The 20,969-nt window shown below is 31.5% G+C and overlaps 2 protein-coding genes and 1 pseudogene across 6 annotated transcripts; all 3 read right to left on the bottom strand.

Moving 5' to 3' along the window:
* Window positions 1-3,743: 3,743 nt before the first annotated feature.
* Window positions 3,744-5,213, bottom strand: LOC140817306 (flavonoid 3',5'-methyltransferase-like). Its single transcript, XM_073176947.1, has 5 exons — window positions 5,058-5,213; window positions 4,849-4,931; window positions 4,597-4,741; window positions 4,363-4,494; window positions 3,744-4,233 (listed from the first exon to the last, which is right to left on the bottom strand). The coding sequence occupies exons 1-5, from the start codon at window positions 5,106-5,108 to the stop codon at window positions 3,943-3,945; spliced, it is 702 nt and encodes a 233-aa protein (XP_073033048.1). The 5' UTR covers window positions 5,109-5,213; the 3' UTR covers window positions 3,744-3,942.
* Window positions 5,214-11,340: 6,127 nt separating this feature from the next.
* Window positions 11,341-14,165, bottom strand: LOC140817161 (probable arabinosyltransferase ARAD1; annotated as a pseudogene).
* A 2,739-nt stretch (window positions 14,166-16,904) lies between these two features.
* LOC140816816 (uncharacterized) lies at window positions 16,905-20,427 on the bottom strand. Of its 5 annotated transcripts, none has more exons than XR_012114650.1 (9): window positions 20,160-20,427; window positions 19,942-20,001; window positions 19,386-19,433; window positions 18,776-18,908; window positions 18,590-18,666; window positions 17,810-17,908; window positions 17,404-17,490; window positions 17,227-17,297; window positions 16,905-17,151 (listed from the first exon to the last, which is right to left on the bottom strand). XR_012114650.1 is itself a non-coding variant. In XM_073176285.1 (9 exons), exons 1-9 carry the CDS (start codon window positions 20,379-20,381, stop codon window positions 17,160-17,162), a joined length of 804 nt encoding a protein of 267 aa, XP_073032386.1. In that variant the 5' UTR covers window positions 20,382-20,427; the 3' UTR covers window positions 16,905-17,159. The 5 variants fall into 5 exon arrangements, 4 of the variants coding, with proteins under 4 accessions (XP_073032386.1, XP_073032384.1, XP_073032387.1 ...); XM_073176285.1 differs by having other exon boundaries at window positions 16,905-17,162; window positions 17,227-17,317; window positions 17,404-17,474; XM_073176283.1 differs by having other exon boundaries at window positions 17,227-17,317; window positions 17,404-17,474.
* Window positions 20,428-20,969: the final 542 nt, after the last annotated feature.

Here is a 20,969-nt window from a genome sequence, read left to right as displayed (position 1 = left end):
TAATCAACTAATATTTTAAATAAGGAGAACTATTTTATTTCCTTCTATCATTATTGATTGTCATATTTGTTTCCCAAACTTTATCAAAATAAAGTTATGACGTTGATTATATATATATATATATATATATATATATATATATATATATATATATATATATATATATATATATATATATATATATATTATATTCATTTCGAATAGGTTGCTTTTTTTAAAAATATAATACACAATAAATATTAGTAAAAAATTAATTGGCAATAAAGGATACATAATTTCCTCAATATTTAAAATATTGTTCTACATGTGGGACTATGTAGTTTAATCAAAATCATGTGGTTTTTTTTTTTTTTTTTAATTTCGAATTTATGAGAAGACTGTGAATTGGGAAAATATCCTTAAAAACATATGAAACCAAATATTTCTATGGTCGGTTGTTCATGTGCAAACACATCGGTTCTTCGCCCAAAAACAACGCACATCCGGCCAATATGTTTGCAAGCTGGCCAATCTGCAAGTTATATGAATCTCGTTCGATCTGATTCGTTTACACCACTAATAGATATTTAAAAAGTCGATAATCATCACATTCGTTTTTTTTAACAAGAATCATGTGACAAATGTAAAGTTTAAATAACCTCAAATTGCAAATAATGGCATTATAATTATGTAACGTACAAATTGTAATCAGAGAGCTCACCTCCTTAATTCTAGGGCATATATAAGTTATTATATATTTTTATTATAATATATAATTTGTTACATTAAGTCAAATTCACTTCTAATCTAATTTCTGGATCCGTCCCTGCTCCATATCAATCTATCCTTTTAATTTTTGTTATTTAAGATAGGACACAGCCACTAATTGACCATGTGCAAGAAATGAAACAAAAAAGTAAAATTGATACATAAATTGAAATTGACAGGATCAATAATGATAAAAGAGCAAATGCGTATAAAAATAACATTTGCTATTGATTTTTATTAATACATTTATTATATTGTTTATTGAATTATAATTGAAATAATATCAACGTGTCAAAATTTCAACTTCAATGTGAAAAAGTCCCGACTCGACTAACTTTTCGTTTAATTATTTATTATATTATATGTTTATTAGAAATATAATCGACGATTACCATGCAATTCAAATCATTACATTGCAAAATAACACAAACACCACATTTTGATTCGAACAGAGGTAAATATTGTACTCCAATAACCATAGACGGAACCACCCTTGGGCTAGAGTGAGGCCAGAGTGAGCTCTAGCCTCACCTATTTTGTTTGTAAATAAATAATAATCTAGTTAAAGTTTTTTTTTTCTGCCTCATTTAAAAAAAAATTAGAATAGAATAATCCCACAAATCACATTTCATTCTTGTCTATTGGTTAGTTTCGTATATTCCGAATGTGTGCGATTTGAAGTAAAATTCGACAATTCTAAAATTATGTCGAATATTTAGTTATGATTATCTGAATTGCGATGATCAATACGTACGATGTATATGAATTTTTGAGTTTAGATTTTTACTTTAAAAATCTACTCATGCGAATTTTGAAAAAAAATTAATCAATTAATTGAAATATTTGAGAATATTGATATTATAATTATTATTGTGCTTGTGTTAGAAAAACATAGTTTTTGAATAATTATGAAATTCGAAAAAAATTTATTTGTTGGAAATTTTTGGGATAATTGAATTTTTCTAGTTATGTAACTTAGAGAATGAAGAAAAACCAACAAAATTATTTTTAAACAAAAAGAGCAGACTACCACCGAGTAAGGAATATACATCGATTAACAGGGTGAGGAATATATCGGTTTCAAGCAAAACAATCGAACGAACTGGACTAAGCTGAAAACCAATTTGGTTTATTCAAAAGTTAGGTTTTAGTTTTCTGTACTATCGTTTGCTAATAATTGTAATCCATGAAAATCGAACATCTGACCTTGCAATATCATATAAGTTGTAAGACCGAACATTTGTTACTTTACAAAAAGTTATATATGAAGACAATAGTACTGTAACTAAAATCTTTTAAATCTTGCAATAACCAAAATATCACGTTTCGATAGTCACAACAAAAACAATTATTACCCTTCAACATTTTATCTAAATTTATAATATCGTTTTGTAAAAAAAATATGGGTTAAATGGGTTAAGGGACATTGGTGCTTTTTCACCAACCACATCGCCGCCATGGTTGCTTCTTCGGATCGGTATACAAAGACTTGAAATTCTTACTCCGCGTTTTCAAATACGACTTGTCTAGATATATATATATTATAATTCGACAAAAAATAAAGATTTGTATTATATTAATGTTATTACTTTTTATATATAACTTTTGATAAATCATAAGTATTTCAATCTTACGATTGATATCATAAACAGAATCATATGTTCGATTTCCGTAACTTATAAAGTTATACAATGAATTAATAATTGGAAGATTATTGTTGGGAACCTGTTTGCTGTTGGAATGGTAATCGAAATATGGCACTGGACTTACCGTGCAATTCGAAAGATTAGATATATTTAATTATACAATCAAGTCATTAGATGTGTAGTACTAATATAAATCAGATCGAAATTTACATTAAAAATGCATAAACCGATGTCAGCAATTTTCTTGGATCGTGTTACCTACCAATATTTATTGACCATTAACATTATATTATAAATTGACTCGTGACATAATAATAATCTATTACTATGTATAATACAAGACTATTCTATAGTAATTATTCAGAGTTATGATGTATTAATTTTGGATTTGTCTTAAAAAATATTTGTTTGATTAAACTAACTATATGATTTTACTATATTAATATCATTTTCTTTATATTTTATTTTATCTCCTATCATTTCAGTTTCAGAAATTTAAAACTTTTATCATAATTTTTTTTTTTCGATCACACATATCATATTATTAGCCAACATGCTAAAGTATGAAAAAAAACATTATAGAGCATTAAATGAAAGCATGATCATATAAATACAAACAAAGCAATAACAAAATCATTATGATATTGGAAGTATAAATATTGGATGTGTAAAAGAGTAAGAAACCAGTAAATCAAATCGAGATTTGTACGAAATACATTTCCGTAAAATAAATTTGTCCCCTCCGATGGTGTTTCGGGGATCAGGATGAGCAAAAGTTTCTCAGGATACAACTGTAAAATCAGGAAACAACTTAGCACGATGTAACTACACCGACGAACTGAAAACATGTATTCACTTTATCACCCAAACTTAACTGAGACAAACGAAAAGCTAACAATATGAAATGCAAAAGAATGCTTGGGTGAGATATATCTTTAGTTTGTTTGTTAAAAATATTTTTTTTGTATATATGAATTGAGAAATGGACACACTATTTATAAGCTACAAAATACATACCAAAAGTCATACAAGATTAAGTTTCCAATTAATTCAATAATATAGAAAGTCAAAAGATATTTCCACAATCATGAGCCACAACTAACTCAAAAATGTTTAGAGTCAAAATACAATCTCATATTCATGAGCCATAATTTTCATTCAAATTTTAAATTTAATTCAAAATTTCCAACAATCTCACACACTAATGAAAATTGATATAAATCTTTATTCAAGTCCAAAGCGAATTCGACTCAAAGTCTAAAGAAGAAAAAGAACTAAGATGTGGTAAGATAGCCCATCAGAAATTCAAACTCGTTTGAATAAGTCAACTGCGTAAAGAAAAATAGTGACAAAAAATATTGTGCAAACACATATAAGTATTGGTGTTGATAAAATTAATACATTTGCATATCTTTTATTGAATCACAGCTGAAATAAGTTCCAGAAAAATCATAAACTGAAACGAGAATACAACAGAAACAGTATAAAGAAATGAAATGATATAAACATATTGCATAATTCATTTTTTCCTCTCAAAGAATAATGTGGTTTATTTGAGACGCTTGCAAAGGGTGAGACCATCTCCGACAGAAAGAAGAGCCAATTCAATGCGAGAATCCTTAGCCAAGAAATCATTGAAATCTATGACTGGTTGTCTCCATACCCTCAAATAATTCTCCATCTCATCTTCCTCGGAGATTGCTACGCTTCCACCCCAAAGGGTGTTGTCGTAAGCTATAATTCCTCCAACTTTGACCAACTTCAGTAATTTCTCATGGTAGTTTATGTAATTGTCTTTATCAGCATCCACAAATGCAAAATCAAATGTTTCGCTTTCACCCTGCATATCGATTCAGAAACGAGTTATGACGTTCTATAATTTATAATTAATCAAACCCTGCATGTTTATGAAAATAATATAGATGTAATGTTTTAACTTCAAAAAGCATAAACTCAACCAATTACGTACATTGTCTACAAATTCTTTGAGAACAATATTGGCATCAGACTGGATGAACTGGATTTTGTGTGCTACGTTTGCCTTTTGGATAAATGGCAATCCGGTCTCAAATGCTTCCCTATCTGGATCAATAGCTACAATCTAAAAAGAAACAATTTTTAAAATATTAATAAATAATCTTCCATATTTCACAGTATAAACTATTTATCAGCTTATTCAAAAAAAAAAAAAAAAACTGCATACTTTTCCATCATCCGGGAGGGCTAGGGCAGTCGATAGAAGTGAGTATCCAGTAAAAACTCCGATTTCGATCGTCTTGTTTGCATTCATAATCTTCAACAACATTGATAAAAACAATCCCTCGTCGGCAGGTACGTTCATCATGCTCCTGATGAGTTACTCATATAATCAATCAGTAAATAATTACAAGAACTTTTTCCGAAAAACATTTAGTCAATATATATATATATATTATATATATATATATAATCTTACATGAAATTATATTTGTCAACAGTAGCCATCCTTATTTCTTTGAGTTGTTCATGCTCTCTGGGATACGCAGTTTCCAAGATGTACTGCATGCAATTCAAAGAATCAAGTAACTGTAAGGAAAAATATCTCAAAAAATTTCGAGTATTTTGTAATGTTAAAAATGAAGTACTCTGTGATTTGGATAAGAAATATGATTCAAGAAATGAAACCTTGCAAAGAGCATTGCTCCGAAGAATGGTGCCTGTAAACTTGTCTTTCATCGTCGAAGAAAATGAAAGATGTTGGATCAGAAGAATTTGAAACTGTGAAAATTAACAAAGGATGAATTTTGGTTTTTTGGTTCATTTGCCAAAAGTGCAGGCCAATTTATAAAGCTCTGCGAAGCTTAGTAATAGTACGTAACAACGCGTGAAGATTAATTGAAATATTCAATTGGAAAATGTCACAAATTCAACCAACTTTTCATGTGATTATTTATTTTGTTTTGTGAATATTTTATCCATTTTTTTTTTATATATAATGGTATAATGGGTTAGCAGAGATTGGTGTTTTTTCACCAACCATACTGCCGCAATAGTTGCTTCGTGGAATCTGAACACAGAGAGTTGAAATTCTTAAATATTATTTATAGACAATGGGTAGATATCTTGTTGGCATTAAGGTTTCACGATTTTTTTTTAATCTAAATACTCCCGTTAAAATAAAAACCTCAAAAAAAAAAATGAAATATTCAAAAAAAAGTATATAACAAAATAGAGTTAGTCTCATGTGAGACGTCTCACGGATCATAATCCGTGAGACGGGTCGACCCTACTCATATTTACAATAAAAAGTAATACTCTTAACATAAAAAATAATACTTTTTCATGGGTGACCCAAATAAGAGATCCGTCTCACAAATACGACCCGTGAGACCGCCTCACACAAGTTTTTGCCAACAAAATAATACACATTATAAAACTTTTATTTACTAAGAGAGCAACTACTTTGTTTTCGTCCTGCTCACGTAGCGATTGATTTTTTTTTAATGAAATAACTTTTTATGAAAAATAATTTTATGGATTCAACTCTTCAGATAAAAAAAAAATACATCATCACTGAACACCTAAACATAGAGTTGAATGTATTATGCACATGGTGCCACTTGCAAATATTAACTTGCAAGATTGAGTGTTTGATATTTATATATATATAAAAAATGACGGTAAATAAGGATGCAACTCAAGATATTTATTAAATTACATAACATTTAAAATATCATGTCTCGATCATTTTAGTTACAATAGCCACCTATGACTCTCGACTAGGGGTGAACATCCGGTCAGTTCGGTTACCGACCAAACCGAATTATCCATAACTGAACCGAAATATTTAGCCATAATCGAACCGACCGAATTAGTTTTCATAACTAATGAAAATCGAATCGAATTATAATCGACCGACCGAATTAACCGATTAGTTTTTTTAAAAAAAAATTGTGATTTAACTTTAATTATAGATATAATTTTTCTTGACGACGGATGAAGTCAAGAGTGGAGAATAGAGAAGTGAGAACGATAAATTCGGTTAGAGAAGCGAGAATGAGACCGTAGATTAGAATTATGATTGATTTTAAAATTAAAAATTAAAAATATATAAAAATTGATTAAAAAATAAAAATCTATTTAAAATAATATTTATTATATTGGTTAATTCGGTTAACCGATTTCAAAATTTTGAAAATTGTAACCGAACCGAACCGAACCGAATTTTTTTAATTGGAAAGCCGAATTCCCGATATAACCGAACCGAATTTCCGAATTGGCTCGATTCGACTAGTTAATTCGGTATAACCAAAATATTGCTCACCTCTACTCTCGATGTAGTTTAATTTAACTATGATATGTATATATTAAAAAAAAGAGAGAAAAATGCAAAAGAATATAACACCAGAAAGTCAATTCTTATAGTTTATTTAATTTTTTTTTTTTTTAAGAAATCGTTGTGAATAATTTTCTCGGATCGCGACCTATTATCAAATTTAGTTACTGATAATAATTGATCTGATATGTCTTATGCAGGACTCTCCAACGGCCAAAAGATCCTGCAAATTAACAACATAATCAAGAATATTGTAATTATTAGTATGATATGTTAATTTCTTAGTTGATTCCGAGATGTGTTATAAAAGTAGACATTATTGTTAATTTGGAATGACAAAAATAAGATTCTCCAAGTTCATATATATAATTCTAAAAAACTTAATTTTGTCGATCTGAAACATTTAACACGTCTCTCATGCTCAGAACAAACAACTAGAGCTGACATTTCAACCAACACATAACGGTATATATGTGCTCAGATAACATATTAAGATCACAGAGTTGAGTTTAATTATTAACTCTGCCTCAAAATATAGCTAAAAGAGAAGATTGTCCAAATTCATATATATCTCTCAAGATATCAATCCAACCGATCTGATATATATAATATTTCGGTTTTATATAATAATTTTGGCGGTCGAAAATGTTTTTAATAGATAGCTAAATTAACCATGAGATAAATTTGAAGATGAAATAGTTAGGCTGTCTTCCTATGTCTAATGGTGTTAAGGGTGTCAATTCGGGTGGTTAGGGTCGGATTGAACAATAATACTATTAAAAAATTGTCCAACCCGAACCCAAGTCATCTCGAAAATTCTTAACTCGAACCTAAACCCGAATTTGATTTTTTTTAAAAAAAATTTAAATAAAATTCAAAATAATAATAACAATAATATTTTAATTTAAACACATAATAACAAAATTTCTCATATATATATATATATATATATATATATATATATATGATTTAAATTTGAAAGTCTAATCATAGAAAAATAAAATATATTTACTAAATCAAATAAACAATTATTTAAAAAATAAAAAATGTTCAAAATAAATATTAAATTATGAAAATTTATTATATAATAAATACAATAAAATTTATGAAAATTTATTTTATACAATATATATTTTTTGAAAATTTATAAATATTTCTAAATATAATATGAAAATTTATAAATATTTATAATAAATATAAATATTTTATAATATGAAAATTTATAAATATTTATAATAAATATAAATATTTATTATATTTATAAATATTTATAAATATAATATGAAAATTTATAAATATTTAAATAAAATAAATACAATAAAATTTATAAATATTAAATTATGAAAATTTATTATATACAATAAATATTTTTTCGGACATAAAATATATAAAAAAATGTAAGCAATATTTATACATTATATATATTTTTTTAAAAAATAAATTTTCGGGTAAACCCGGGTCACGAACCTAATCCAACCCGTTCATTTTTTTGGGTCAGTTATCGGGTCCAACCCAAAAACCCCGAACCCAAACCTTATTTTTTTCGGGTTGAACCGTGTCGGGTTGGTAGGTCGTGTCGGATTTTGACACCCTTTAAATGGCGCGGATCACTCCAAACGAATTGGAAGATTGCATTATATTCTCTGCGTGTAATTATTTTATCAATATAAATTCCGATGCATAATTAATGCACCAAACCTTTAATCCAACTAAGTTTTTGGTTGAGTTGGTGGCCATCATTCGTTTACTAAATTGAAAATTGAGAATCTCTGTTTTTATATTTAGTTTTTGCAGATAATTCATATTAAAAATCAATTAAATTATTCAGCCCACTAAATCGATCTACGTGACAGCTGGTACGTCAGCACGTAATCCCACGATCAGGTCAAAAGTTTACATTGGTTGGTGTTCGGGTTCATCTAACATTGCATTAATGTATTATTCTTCATTAATCCAAAGACATTAATAAAGAAACCTTCAAATTCGAATTCAACTCTCAGCATGTAAATCACTTGATTTACCACCTTTTTTTTTTTTCATTTCACGACAAAAAGTACGTAAATTTCCTAGGTAACAATCGTGTAATATTATTACAATAATAATAATGTTGATGATGATGACTCCAGCTACCTACGACTTAGTCAATCATTCCAGATCTGACAAAATGGTCTTTCTTTAATGTAATTATTTTTCATATCATATATATTTAAGCATTTTTATCTAATCATAATTACCAAAATTTTCTTGAATCGGTCTCTTGTGAGATGATCTCATGAATCTTTATCTGTGAGACGGGTCATCTCTACTGAAATTCACAATAAAAAATAACACTCTTAGCATAAAAAAGTAATAATTTTTCAAAAATGACCTAAATAAGATATCTGTATCACAAAATACGACCTGTGAGACCGTCTCACACAAATTTTTGCCAAATTTCTTTTATGTGTTGACATATGCAAAATTTAAATTCTCTCTATAAAATGAGTTAGTCTCATATGAGATCGTCTCACGGATCATATATGTGAGACGGGTCAACCCTACCCATATTCACAATAAAAAGTAATACTCTTAGCATAAAAAATAATATTTTTCAATGAGTGACCCAAATAAGAGATCTGTCTCACAAATACGACCCGTGAGACCGTCTCACACAAGTTTTTGCCATATAAAATTCACGCAAAGTCCCCTAACAAATGTGCATTGATAAATTTTTTTTAAAAAAAATTGTGTAATTATGATTTGATATGGTCAACGATTATGATATTATTATAAGATTTTGTGTGGTGTGGTACAACTATATTATTGAATGATAAAATATGTCACGTTGGAGTTCGGTTAACTCTCCATCTGCGGAAGCATTGTTTTTATACATGACAATGATAATTTTACTTGATTAATTTAAATCAAAACTTATAGAAATCAAAATTTATGTTGGATTAATACATGGAACTCCAACAACTTATGTTGAAAATTTTGATTGGATTTATATTCTAATGTCAGGATGATTAAAAAAACTCATTTATGATATGGTTTTTTTATTTGTTAAATGATATGCTATATTTAAACAATTGGATACGTAAAATTTGAATTTTCTTAAAAAAATTCTTAAATGAAATCCAATTTTTCGAGATAAACGTTGCTATTTTATATGCTTCATAATATTTATATTTGGTATTTTTAGGAAACAGTTCCTAGAAAAGGCCAAAAATTTGACTTTCTGTCGGGATTTTTTTCCATCTGAGAAAAGGTGAATGGTTTCTTCTTGGTGAGAAAACAGGACAAGTAGCAAAATGCAGACATATTTGAATTTGACAAGTGAATATCTCAAATAACGAGATATGATAGAAAAATTAGATTTTTCATAAGTCAAACTTAGGTCTAATGTTGAAATCAGAAATATTAGGTTGTTGATCATAATTACACAAATATGAATGGGCGGGTCGGAATTGATGCAAGTGCCACAAAATAATAGAAATTTGTAGTTTTCTAGACTCGATTATCTATCCATTGAGAAGTCGTTATAAAGATTTGTGTTGTGATTTGAATATCTTAAACCATTTGCATTTTCAAAGGTTTTTAGCGTATTTGACATTTATCTCTTTTATCAAGTACAAAAATGGTAAGATGTAAAAGAGATAAGGGCGTCAATTCGGATGAGTCGGATCGGATTGATGAGTAATACTATTCAAAAATTGCTCAACCTGAACCTGAGCCAACCAGAAAACCCTCAATCCGAACCTGAACCCAAATCAACTTGATCAACCCATATAACTCGATTTTGAATTATTTAAAGAAAATTAAATAAATAAAAAAATAATATTTTAATTTAAACATATAATATCAAAAGATCTCTCATGTATATAATTTAAATCTGAAAGTCTAATCGTAGAAAAATAAAATACATTTACTAAATCAAATAATAATTATTTAAAAAATAAAAAATGTTCAAAATAAATATTAAATTATGAAAATCTATGATATAAATATATACAATAAATATTTTTTCAGACATAAGATATATAAAAAAAGTAGACAATATTTATTAATTATATATTTTTTAAAAAAAAATTAAATTTTCGGGTCAACCCAACCTAACCCGATCATTTTTTTTTTCGAATCAGCTATCGGGTCCAACCCGATCTGACCCAAACCCAAAAACCCCAAACTCAAACCATATTTTTTTCGGGTTAAACCGTGTCGGATTGATGGGTCGTATTGGATTTTGAGTCTTTGACACCCCTAAAAAGAGAGAAAGTGTCGAAATAGAGAAGTATAAGGGTAGATGAATAAATAAAAAACACCCACAATTCATATATTGGACACAAACAAGTAATTAAAATAATAGAAATAAAAAGTGGTAGAATACTTATAAATTGTGATATACAAACATTGAGGAAAATGGTCACAATCACATTGAATATTTTTGCAATACAAATACTTGTCGGATATACATTTTGCGTCAATACAAGTATCCAGCAAGCAATTCAATTTCGAATCCCATTCAAGTTCATGGTTTATGATCTCAGAGCAATTCAATGTCTTACGTAAGCAAGAATTATTCTTAATAGCACATCATTATGGTTTTGTATATGTTGTTAGTCTTCAACGACACAGGGTCACCTTTCCGACGAGTCAAGATTGTAACCATCTATATTCCTCTGTTACACAACCGGAGATGTTCCGGAAATTTTGAAAAAAATAAGGAATGTACACACTTACAAACTATGACATCATAGAACTATCTCCACCAATCTGGTATTTTCAGCCGCCTGCTTCTGTGTAAAGCAAGCTTAACCGGAGGAACCTTATTTTTCACCTGCCTCCATATCATATTGACTGAATCATCCTTCTTTGGTGGTACTGAAACTCAAAGTGGTGAGATATGCTTCGAAGCTGCAGCCACATTTTCGTCCATTTCTCTTTTGAAATGCCCCTGAGCCCATCGATCATGTAGCCTGGTTGCAGAGCCTGGTCCACTGAGAAGAAGATTGAAAACTCTTTGTAGTCTATTTCGCTTTCAAAGGGTAGCTCGAGTCTGTCACTCACAATTACAGGAATGCAGTGACTCACAATGGCATCAAATAGACGGCAAGATGATGGAGTATCACCCGCAGGGTGTAGGCAGAATTTCGACGAACGCATTTGTTCAGCAGACTAGTATAACCAAGAATATTTTGAAGTGTCAGATGAAAATAATATTCCCAGACTGAAGAACAATAAGAAATCCAAGGCCCCAAACTTCCAAGTTTCATAATTTTTTTTAAAGGAAAAATATCATCTTCTCATGATTTAAAAGATATGTTCGGACACTGACTACTTTCTTGTGCAAAGTAACCACTGTTTTAACTTACAGCTTTGAAGCCTTCTTCTGATGCACTGCCCTCCTCGTAGATTACATCTTTCATTCCCACTAACATCTTATACAGTTGTGCACGAATTTTTCCTTCCTGCCAGGTTGATATACTGTGTCAGCCATATGGTTTATTCAATAAAGAAAGATCAAAACATTAACACCTTATTGTGATTATCATACATCCTTCCTCTTAGTCCTCCCGCGAAAGAAGAGAAGTGTCTTTCGAGCCTCGAATGGGTGCTCGTGATCTTCACTGATATATGAATCTATCATATGTGGATAGGGAGCAACGACATCTTTTGATAGTCGAGAAATGTTCATGATGCGACCAAAATCAGCCACGATGAAAATGGAATGATTAACTTGATCACGATATTGTCTGAAAGCATTTGGATGATGAAGAGGAATAACATGATCTCGTCCACCAGGACCTTTTCCAGTGATCCGATGCTCTTATAATATTTACCATCTCAAGCTGCGGTCAAATGAACAGCGATAAGCTCTATTAAATAATAAGAAAGATAAACAACGAAAGCCATACATTCTAAAAAGTTACCCCTGATTCATTCCTAATCTAGTAAAACAATCAAACATATATACAAAAAGGACTGAGGTAAGGACAGGTTTAAATTGATGAGGTAGGCAATCACTCATATCAAACAACCTCAATTGACTAGGAATTGGGAATAATTCAGAGAAAATCCCTGATTCCAATTTTATGCCTCAAATGCAGCTTTAATGATTCTATGACAAGAAGATTGCATTTTGATGATACAAAGCATAATGATTTCAGCTACTCACTAGGAGCTTGTCAAAAAAAAAAAGACCAGACTGAAGCGAAGTCTGTATTTTATTCAAACATTCTGTCACACAGTATAGTATGCCCACAAAAAAAATGGCATTAACGTGTTTTGTACTCAATTCACAAAGGAACCATAAAAAAATCACACTACGTCCAGCTTCACGGAAAATCATCCCATGGTGTGCTTTAGTTAATAATATTAATTGATACATATCATACACAAAATGCGAGATTTGACTGTTAATAATTTTAGCTAGCGAGCTATGAACACCCTTGTGTATTCGAATTTTTATGGTGGTTAAACATAGCTAAACTTAAAGACAGGAAACTCATTTCAAGATACAAATAAAGATTAAGAAAAGAATCTCACCATTTTCTTCAATAAGCTCAATAATTAATTTCATATGATCCAGCCGAAACCATAAAATTCAATACAAAATGTACATAATTCCAAGGCAGTACTCAAATATGCAATCCAGACAACTATAAAGAACATAAGTGAATAACAAAAGACACCATCGTCACAGCAATCGCAAATACAAATACAACACATAAAATAATCTCAAAATTTAAAAAAAATCCCACCTGCAGCTGCTCATCAACGGTATTCAGCTCGGCCATATTCCGCACATGAAGATTGAAACTAAGCGAGGAAAAGAAAGGCACGAAAAACACATCAGCTAACTGTGGATCCCTAACACGAACCGCTTCCCGGGTGGAACCTGATTCATCATTCCCCTCGTACAGAAGCGAAGCCATCATCCAATACTCCACGCTGTGCTGTTTTCTGAGCCCATCGTTCCACCTCCACATGGGCAAATTCGATGCAGTCACCAGCACACTGTCGGGAAAAGTAGGGTCCATCAATCCCACATTAAAACGCGGAGGCAAATCGTACATGTACACGCGGAGAGGTGGTGATTGAGTTCGGCAAGGCGCAGCATTATTGAGCTGGGGCAATAAAGATAGGAACTGGGATTTGTAATCGAGAGTTCCGGCGAGGAGTAACGAACCGAAGAGTAGCGGAATGCACAGCGAAAAGCATATCAGGGTCTTGTTGATCGATTTTTGCATTTGTTAAGCAGCTGGATTTTCAATGAGAATCCCGCGAGGCGAAAGGAATGGTGCAGATTGGATCTGAAGAAAACAAATAGCTGATCTCAAGAATTGCTGTTTTTTTTTTTAATTCATAACTTTGGATTGAAGACAATCAAATTGGAATTTAGTGCTTTGATACAAAAGATTGATTATTCAGTCATTGAAATTAGGGATTAAAAATGGGATCTCTGATCGTCAGATCTAGCTCACCATCACGAGCAGTTCATAGAGTAAGTATAAGTTACAATCTCACGAATCTTGTTCAATCTTATCGACATAAAAAATAATATTTTTTTATTATTATTAAAATAAAAAAGCTGTCTAATAAAATACGATCCGTGAGATCGTCTCACACAAATTTTTATCTAATTTTAACATAGCATCTGGTTGCTGTGATTTTGCGGGAGCCTGGTTATGTCATTGGTTCATTTAAATTTGAGCCAATTTATAGGTTAGTTCGATCAAGTCGCTAAAGATTATCCATTAACATACGATGTACCAGAAATCATTTTTGGCGTTTGAAAATACATCGTATAAATCCTTCGTTAAGTTCATTCGTAGTTTTTTTCCCTAAATATTTATTTTGTGGGATATTTGCTAAAAAAGTGTCATAAAAAATTTGAAATTCATCGTCGATATAAGCCATAATCTTTTTCTCCCTATCTGTAGAAGTATCAAAATCAACCATGTCTGTTTTCAAGCTCCTGGAAATTACCATAATCTCGGCACAAGACCTTCCCCCCGTATCCAAAATGTTACGAACATTTGCCGTGTCCTACATCAACCCCAACAATAGATTATCTACCGCGGTCGACCATCGTGGAAACTGCAACCCCACCTGGAATCACCAAGTAACGTTCAACGTCGACGAACGATTTCTAAAATCTAAATCATCAGCTATCACGATCGAGATATACAACGTCGCCTGGTTGCGTGATCTCCCTATTGGCACCGCACATCTTATGATCAACAGTTTGTCACCTACGCTGAATAAAAATCCATCCTTTCGACGGGTTTCGCTCCAGGTTCGTCGCCCTTCGGGGCTTTTGAAAGGGACCCTGAATATTGGAATCCACCTTGTTGACAGAAACATTCCAGGCTTGAACGAAATCTGCCGTCTCAGAATAGGAAACGAAGAGAAATTAGATTGTGGTCATCTAGACGGTGAAAAGGGACACTGCATTATTGAAGATTCGACAGGCCCGGAAACAAATCCGGGACCCCAAATCTTCGCATCAAGTTCTGGGGAACTGACTCAGACCCATGAAGAAAAAACGAGCATGCCAACAGAACCTGATAACACCTCCATTCACGGTTCGGAAAACGTGAGAAAATGGTCATACTCAAACGACAACGAAGAATACGGGAGCTCTGAAAAGGGAAAAGAAAAGGAACATTGCATTATCGAGGGTTCGGCAAGCCCGGGAACAAACCCAGGTTCCCAAATCTTCCCATCAAATTCTAAGGAACTGACTCAGACCCATGAAGGAAAAACAACGAGCATGCCACCTGATAACACCTCCATTCACGGTTCTGAAAACGTGAGAAAATGGTTGTACTCCAACGACAACGAAGAATATGGGAGCTCTATATTCGAAAATTGGACCGAAACAGGAGAGAAAAGTGAAGAAGAAGTGCAATTGAAACCTAAAAGCGTCAAAAGGAGATTAACAGACGATGATCAAATCCCATTGAGAAACGGTAAGAAAGCAGGCCATCACAAGCCAGGGAGTCCTGAAGGAAAAGGGTTGCTTTCATGTTTTGGAAATGCTTATGGTTTTCAGTTCAGCTTCATTTGCGGGTCTAAGAAATTGAAGAAAGAGATGAAACAGCATGGCCTTAAGAATACACAGAATTTTAGTTTGATGTCGCGTCCATAACGAAATCTCGTAGGTTTCTTTTGTAATACAAGTTTTATACCTGAATCTTGATTATGCCTTTATATTTGGAAGTTCTTGTCGTTGAATATATAACCTGGTCTAAGAAATTAGTGTTTTAACACATGAAATTGCTATCTTTATTCATTTTAGTATTAGTTGTTTTTTCTTTTTTCCTGACTTCTTTAGGTTTGCCTCACTTTATTGCATGATTCTTTACAAAATGTTTAGCGTCAAATGATAATAAACGAACTCGAAATCCAATAATACACAGTTATACAAACAAATGCAATTGATTTAAATAATGGAACTGAAATTTTTTTACTTCAAATGAATAAATAAAAAAGTCATCCTTCAATAAGTACTATGTTCTCTGATACGCTGCCTCTATAACCCCGCCACATGACACGATTCAAATATCCAGTATGAGTAAAATAAAATGTGGCGCCAGTGAAGCCAAGGAGTGAATTGTACAAAGCAATAAATATATCAAAAATGTTACATATCACATATCCGTTATATATGCACTTAGTCAATTCTACTCGTTTTAACTAGTTATTGAGATGGAGTTAAACTCAAATTCCTGATCTTATTATGGTATCAGAACTCACATCCACCGTTATATATTGAACTGAATTTATTTGTCATTCATTAATGTCTTGTGAATTTCACGCACCGTTTGTCCATTCTTGAGCCTAATGAAGATGTGTTAGACGTCCACATCAATTGTAATAAATTCTTGAGAATTGTAAATGTCATGTGTTAAATTGGCCTGATGAACTACCAACTAATGTGTTGTAAACTTCACTTTCAATTGTTAATTTTTGAGCATGAGGTGGATGCACGTATAAATTAGGCATGTTCAAATCCTTCCCACTGAATATGTTCATGTGTGGCATGGACACCACCAAAAGGGAGTTAATTAATACAGTCTCCTTGCTAATATATTTCCAGAAGATGAAATAAAAATCATTATTATACTTGTTATCTTTTCCAATGATATGTTTTCCCTCCTTTTCCCTCTCCCGAAGAATCTATGATTAATTATTGAACGCAAGTTAAAAAATTGTAGTACCATGAAATTTTGACCATTTATTGCAAGATACAAATAAAATTATCTTTCAAAGTCACAAATTTCTTGATATTATTTCACTTAGTTACATCAAATGAAGAATTAGAAAAGGTGGGTCGGGCTTACCCTCTCATTTTCCTTTTGAATTCAATTGTCCTCCAAGTACGATAAGTCCTGCCGTTGCGATAGCAGACAACACCGCTGAAGAATAGGAAAGCACGAGTAGAGCTCCACGTAATGACTACATGGTTACTACTTCATGATTATTATCAGTTTAAAAACAAATTTGTAATGAATTAATGATATATTTTAGCACCTTAGCAAGAAGCAAAGCATTATCACTTGCATACTCTAAGGAGCTCTCTGGCGTGCTTTGGATGCTTTGACCTAGTTGCCACGAAAGAATCCTGTTTTGGAGTTTCACAACGAGAAATACAAGTTTCTAAAACTTAGTAGAATGAATGGAGACTCACAAGTCAAGAGGAATGATTACCCAAAAATAAAGCCAATGCCAGCTCCAATATATGCGTTTTCTTGAGTAAGTTCAGCCTGAAGCTCGCCAAACTGCAAGATACACATCCTGTGTACTAATATACTTATATGCAGGGAACTAATGAACCAAAAACTATCCTAACGACTGGCTTACCTTCGGCATATCCCACGTATTTAAAATTTTAAAATATGATGTATTATGTTAGAATATAACATCATATATTGTTTTGGGAGTGACATATGGTCGAATTAAATATAATGGCTATGGAAATGTGAATGGAATAAAAATATTTTACGAGAGACTTCTTTAGGAGAATATAGTGCATGATGGTTTTGTTTTCAGAGATAGAAAACATGGTTCTAAAAATAAATTTAATCATGGCCTATGAACTGCAAAACATATATACCTTCAGCATCCTCGATTCCTGTTTAGGCTCTTCATTGGCTACCTCAGATACAAGGCTCTCGGACAATAGTTTTCCTGCTTTAATCATCACTTTGGCGATCTGCACTGATTAAGAAATATAAAAAAAAATCATTATAGAATAGATAGAAACTTCTTTACCCATGAAATCCAACAAAAAAATCCAGTCAAGGCATCAAATTTTTTGAAATATCCTCGAGAATCAAGACATAAAAGTAGAGCATTGCACACAACCATATAAGTCATAGTAAATATGGCTATAAAGTGTGATCAAACGTTATCAAGTTTTATGCACAATACCAGAGATCAATGATGATCTCAACTCACTCAAAATTAATCTCCATCTCAAAATGTTCAGACCCTTCTCCGTATATTCACAATAAGCTTACAAACAAACGTCTTTTATATTTTAATGATATAATTACTATAGTAATATGGTTGGAAGAATATGCGCAAACAGATAGTTCTACATGCAAAAAATTAAAAAAATTGTGAAAGTATTTTACTCTGATTTACGTTCGACACTGCACGAGTTCACCATTATCTCGACCCACAAAACACTCAGAAAAACATGACACGAAGAAGTAGAGATATCAATTAAGATAGTACCAGCCTGAAATCTAAGATCAAAAAAGTTGAGATAAAAATGGGATTAGCAAGTGGAATGCAAACATTAAAAACAACAAATAATACAATGACACTGACAAGTATTCATTTCCTGCCATATGGGCAAAGAACTGAAGCAAAAAAAATATGTTCTTACCTTTTGAAGTTCACCCTGACCATATTGTCCCATCGACTGGAACCTCCTCCCAGCAGACACCAAGTGCTTTCCAAGTGCTAACAAAACACAACAAACAATAAGTGAAAAGTACATAGTATAATAAATTGGGAAACTTAAAACACCATAATACTACAAAGTAGTAAAATCACTAATCTGTAAACTTGCCTGATTTATTAAAGCTAGTAAGGGAACCCACTAACAAAGGGAGCTTGCTCACTAATTTTGCTGAAGTAGAAGTTTCTGCAAGTTCCCATGCTCGACTTATATCTAACAAAGTCTGTCCCATCTCTTCACCACACTGCATTACAAAAAACAAAAGTCAAGACAGCAGTAACTGTAATGCTTGGTTTTTACAAATAGGCTACTACAATTTGAGCTAAATCCTTCCGGACAATAGCCCACTATTGCCCATATATACCCTATGTCCCTGTCTATTAGTACACAGTTACACTAAGTCACAACTAAATCACTTGAAGTTCTAGTAGGAGTATTTGGATTATAATTTATCTGAGCAAGATAAAAACGCCAAGTAGAAATCTATAACTTATGAATTTAAAGATTCTCCAAAATTTGGACTTTATGCAGGCAGTCATAATTTATGATTAAGAAGTACATAGGTACACTATATCACAGAGTAAATTACTTGATGTTCTAATACGAGCATTTGGATTATAATTTTCTTTGAAAGATAAAAGCATCAATTAGAAATCATCAACACGTGGATCCCTTGCTTTCATTTCATAAAGATTTAAGCGTGAAACTGTATATAACTGACCTCATTTTTTACAGGCCCATTCGAAAGATCAAAGGCAGCATCATTCAGCTTCAACATTTGCATAAAGAAATAGTCAGACTTTCCATGTAATAAGAATCTCCATACACATAAGCACAAGGAAAAATATCACAATAGCAGAAAATCGGGTAACTCTTTTCTTCTAGCCAAAACAACCAAAAAAGGTACAACATCCAAAGGTCCTCTATGTGAGATTATACAAATCTGTGCTTTCAAAGTCCAACTAAATACAATATCTCATTTACAAAGCAACTCACAACTTATGAATCATAACTACAGGCCATGCTTGGAAGATCAAAATTGCACTTCACCAGTAGTAACTTTAACCCTAGAAACCTAAAGTCCAACTTGCTATACAGAATGTCGTTTTTTCATAAGTTACAAGAACAAAATTTATGGTATAACGCACACGTCCAAATTTCTGCATGAATTAACAAAGTAATCCGTTCCAGTAATTATCATGCATTATTCGAAAAAAGATGCAATCTCAAGCTAACTTCAGCAGCTGCACATTTCTTCTACAAAGAATTTAACTCACATCAAGGCGAAGATCCCGCGGTAGCTTCGAAAAATAATCCGAAGGAAGATCAAAACAATCCTGCGTGTCCACCAAAACAAAATCACTGAAATAAACACACACAAGTAGTTAAACATTAAGCCAGAGTGGCATATTCTACATATTCTCATGCAAATATAAGCAAACAAGCGATAAATTGGAATTTTCAAGGAAAGGGGTATAAATATTCTGGTGCATACTGCAAGTTCCTGAAGCAGAATTTGTGGGTCGGAGTCCAGGGACTTGGGGGAATCAGACGATTCTGTAACAGCAAACGGAACCTTTGTCAGGTATTTGAACTTAAAGGTTTTGCATTGAGGGAAAGAGGGGATATGGCAGGGATTTCGCGAATGGGCAAAAGGGGAAACGAATTTGCAGAAGGGAGGCCGAAGATGAAGAACGGGAATCGCCGCTGTCGCCATTCGAAGTGATGTTTGTGGAAAGCCTGTAGCTATGTTGGGATTGGGTTTTTTTTTGGTTTAATTAAATACAAATAATAATAAAAATATTTAAAAAATGAATTAAAAAGAAGAAGAATTGACTCGGGTTTCTGCTGCTCCTCGATTTTTTTTTATTTATAAACTAATATTTATTGATGACTTAAAATAATTATATTTTTAAAAAATATTATTGTTTATTTATACACATAACAGATAAATCAACTACATTATGGTTATAAATAATTAATAAACTAAGAATAATAAATAATGTCAAATAAAATAGTAAAAATAATGATATTAACAAAATAATAACATAATAAAATAATAGAACATCAATAATTATTATTTTTGTTATTTTAACAACAACAAAAATAATATTTCTTGAGCAAGCTATTATTTTGAAAATTTAATTAAAACTGATTTTTAAAAATAATTTTTTTTTTAAAAAAATAATTTTTTTTCATTCATTTTCCATTTCTTTCGATATCAATCACTGGAATGAATATAATTCATTCTCATCTCCATTTCAAGATTGATTGAATTCAACTTAAATAAAAATACATCCAGTAT

Source organism: Primulina eburnea, chromosome 16 (assembly GCF_022965805.1).
Source record: "Primulina eburnea isolate SZY01 chromosome 16, ASM2296580v1, whole genome shotgun sequence".
NCBI lineage: Eukaryota > Viridiplantae > Streptophyta > Magnoliopsida > Lamiales > Gesneriaceae > Primulina > Primulina eburnea.
This window is presented reverse-complemented; position numbering and strand designations above follow the sequence as displayed.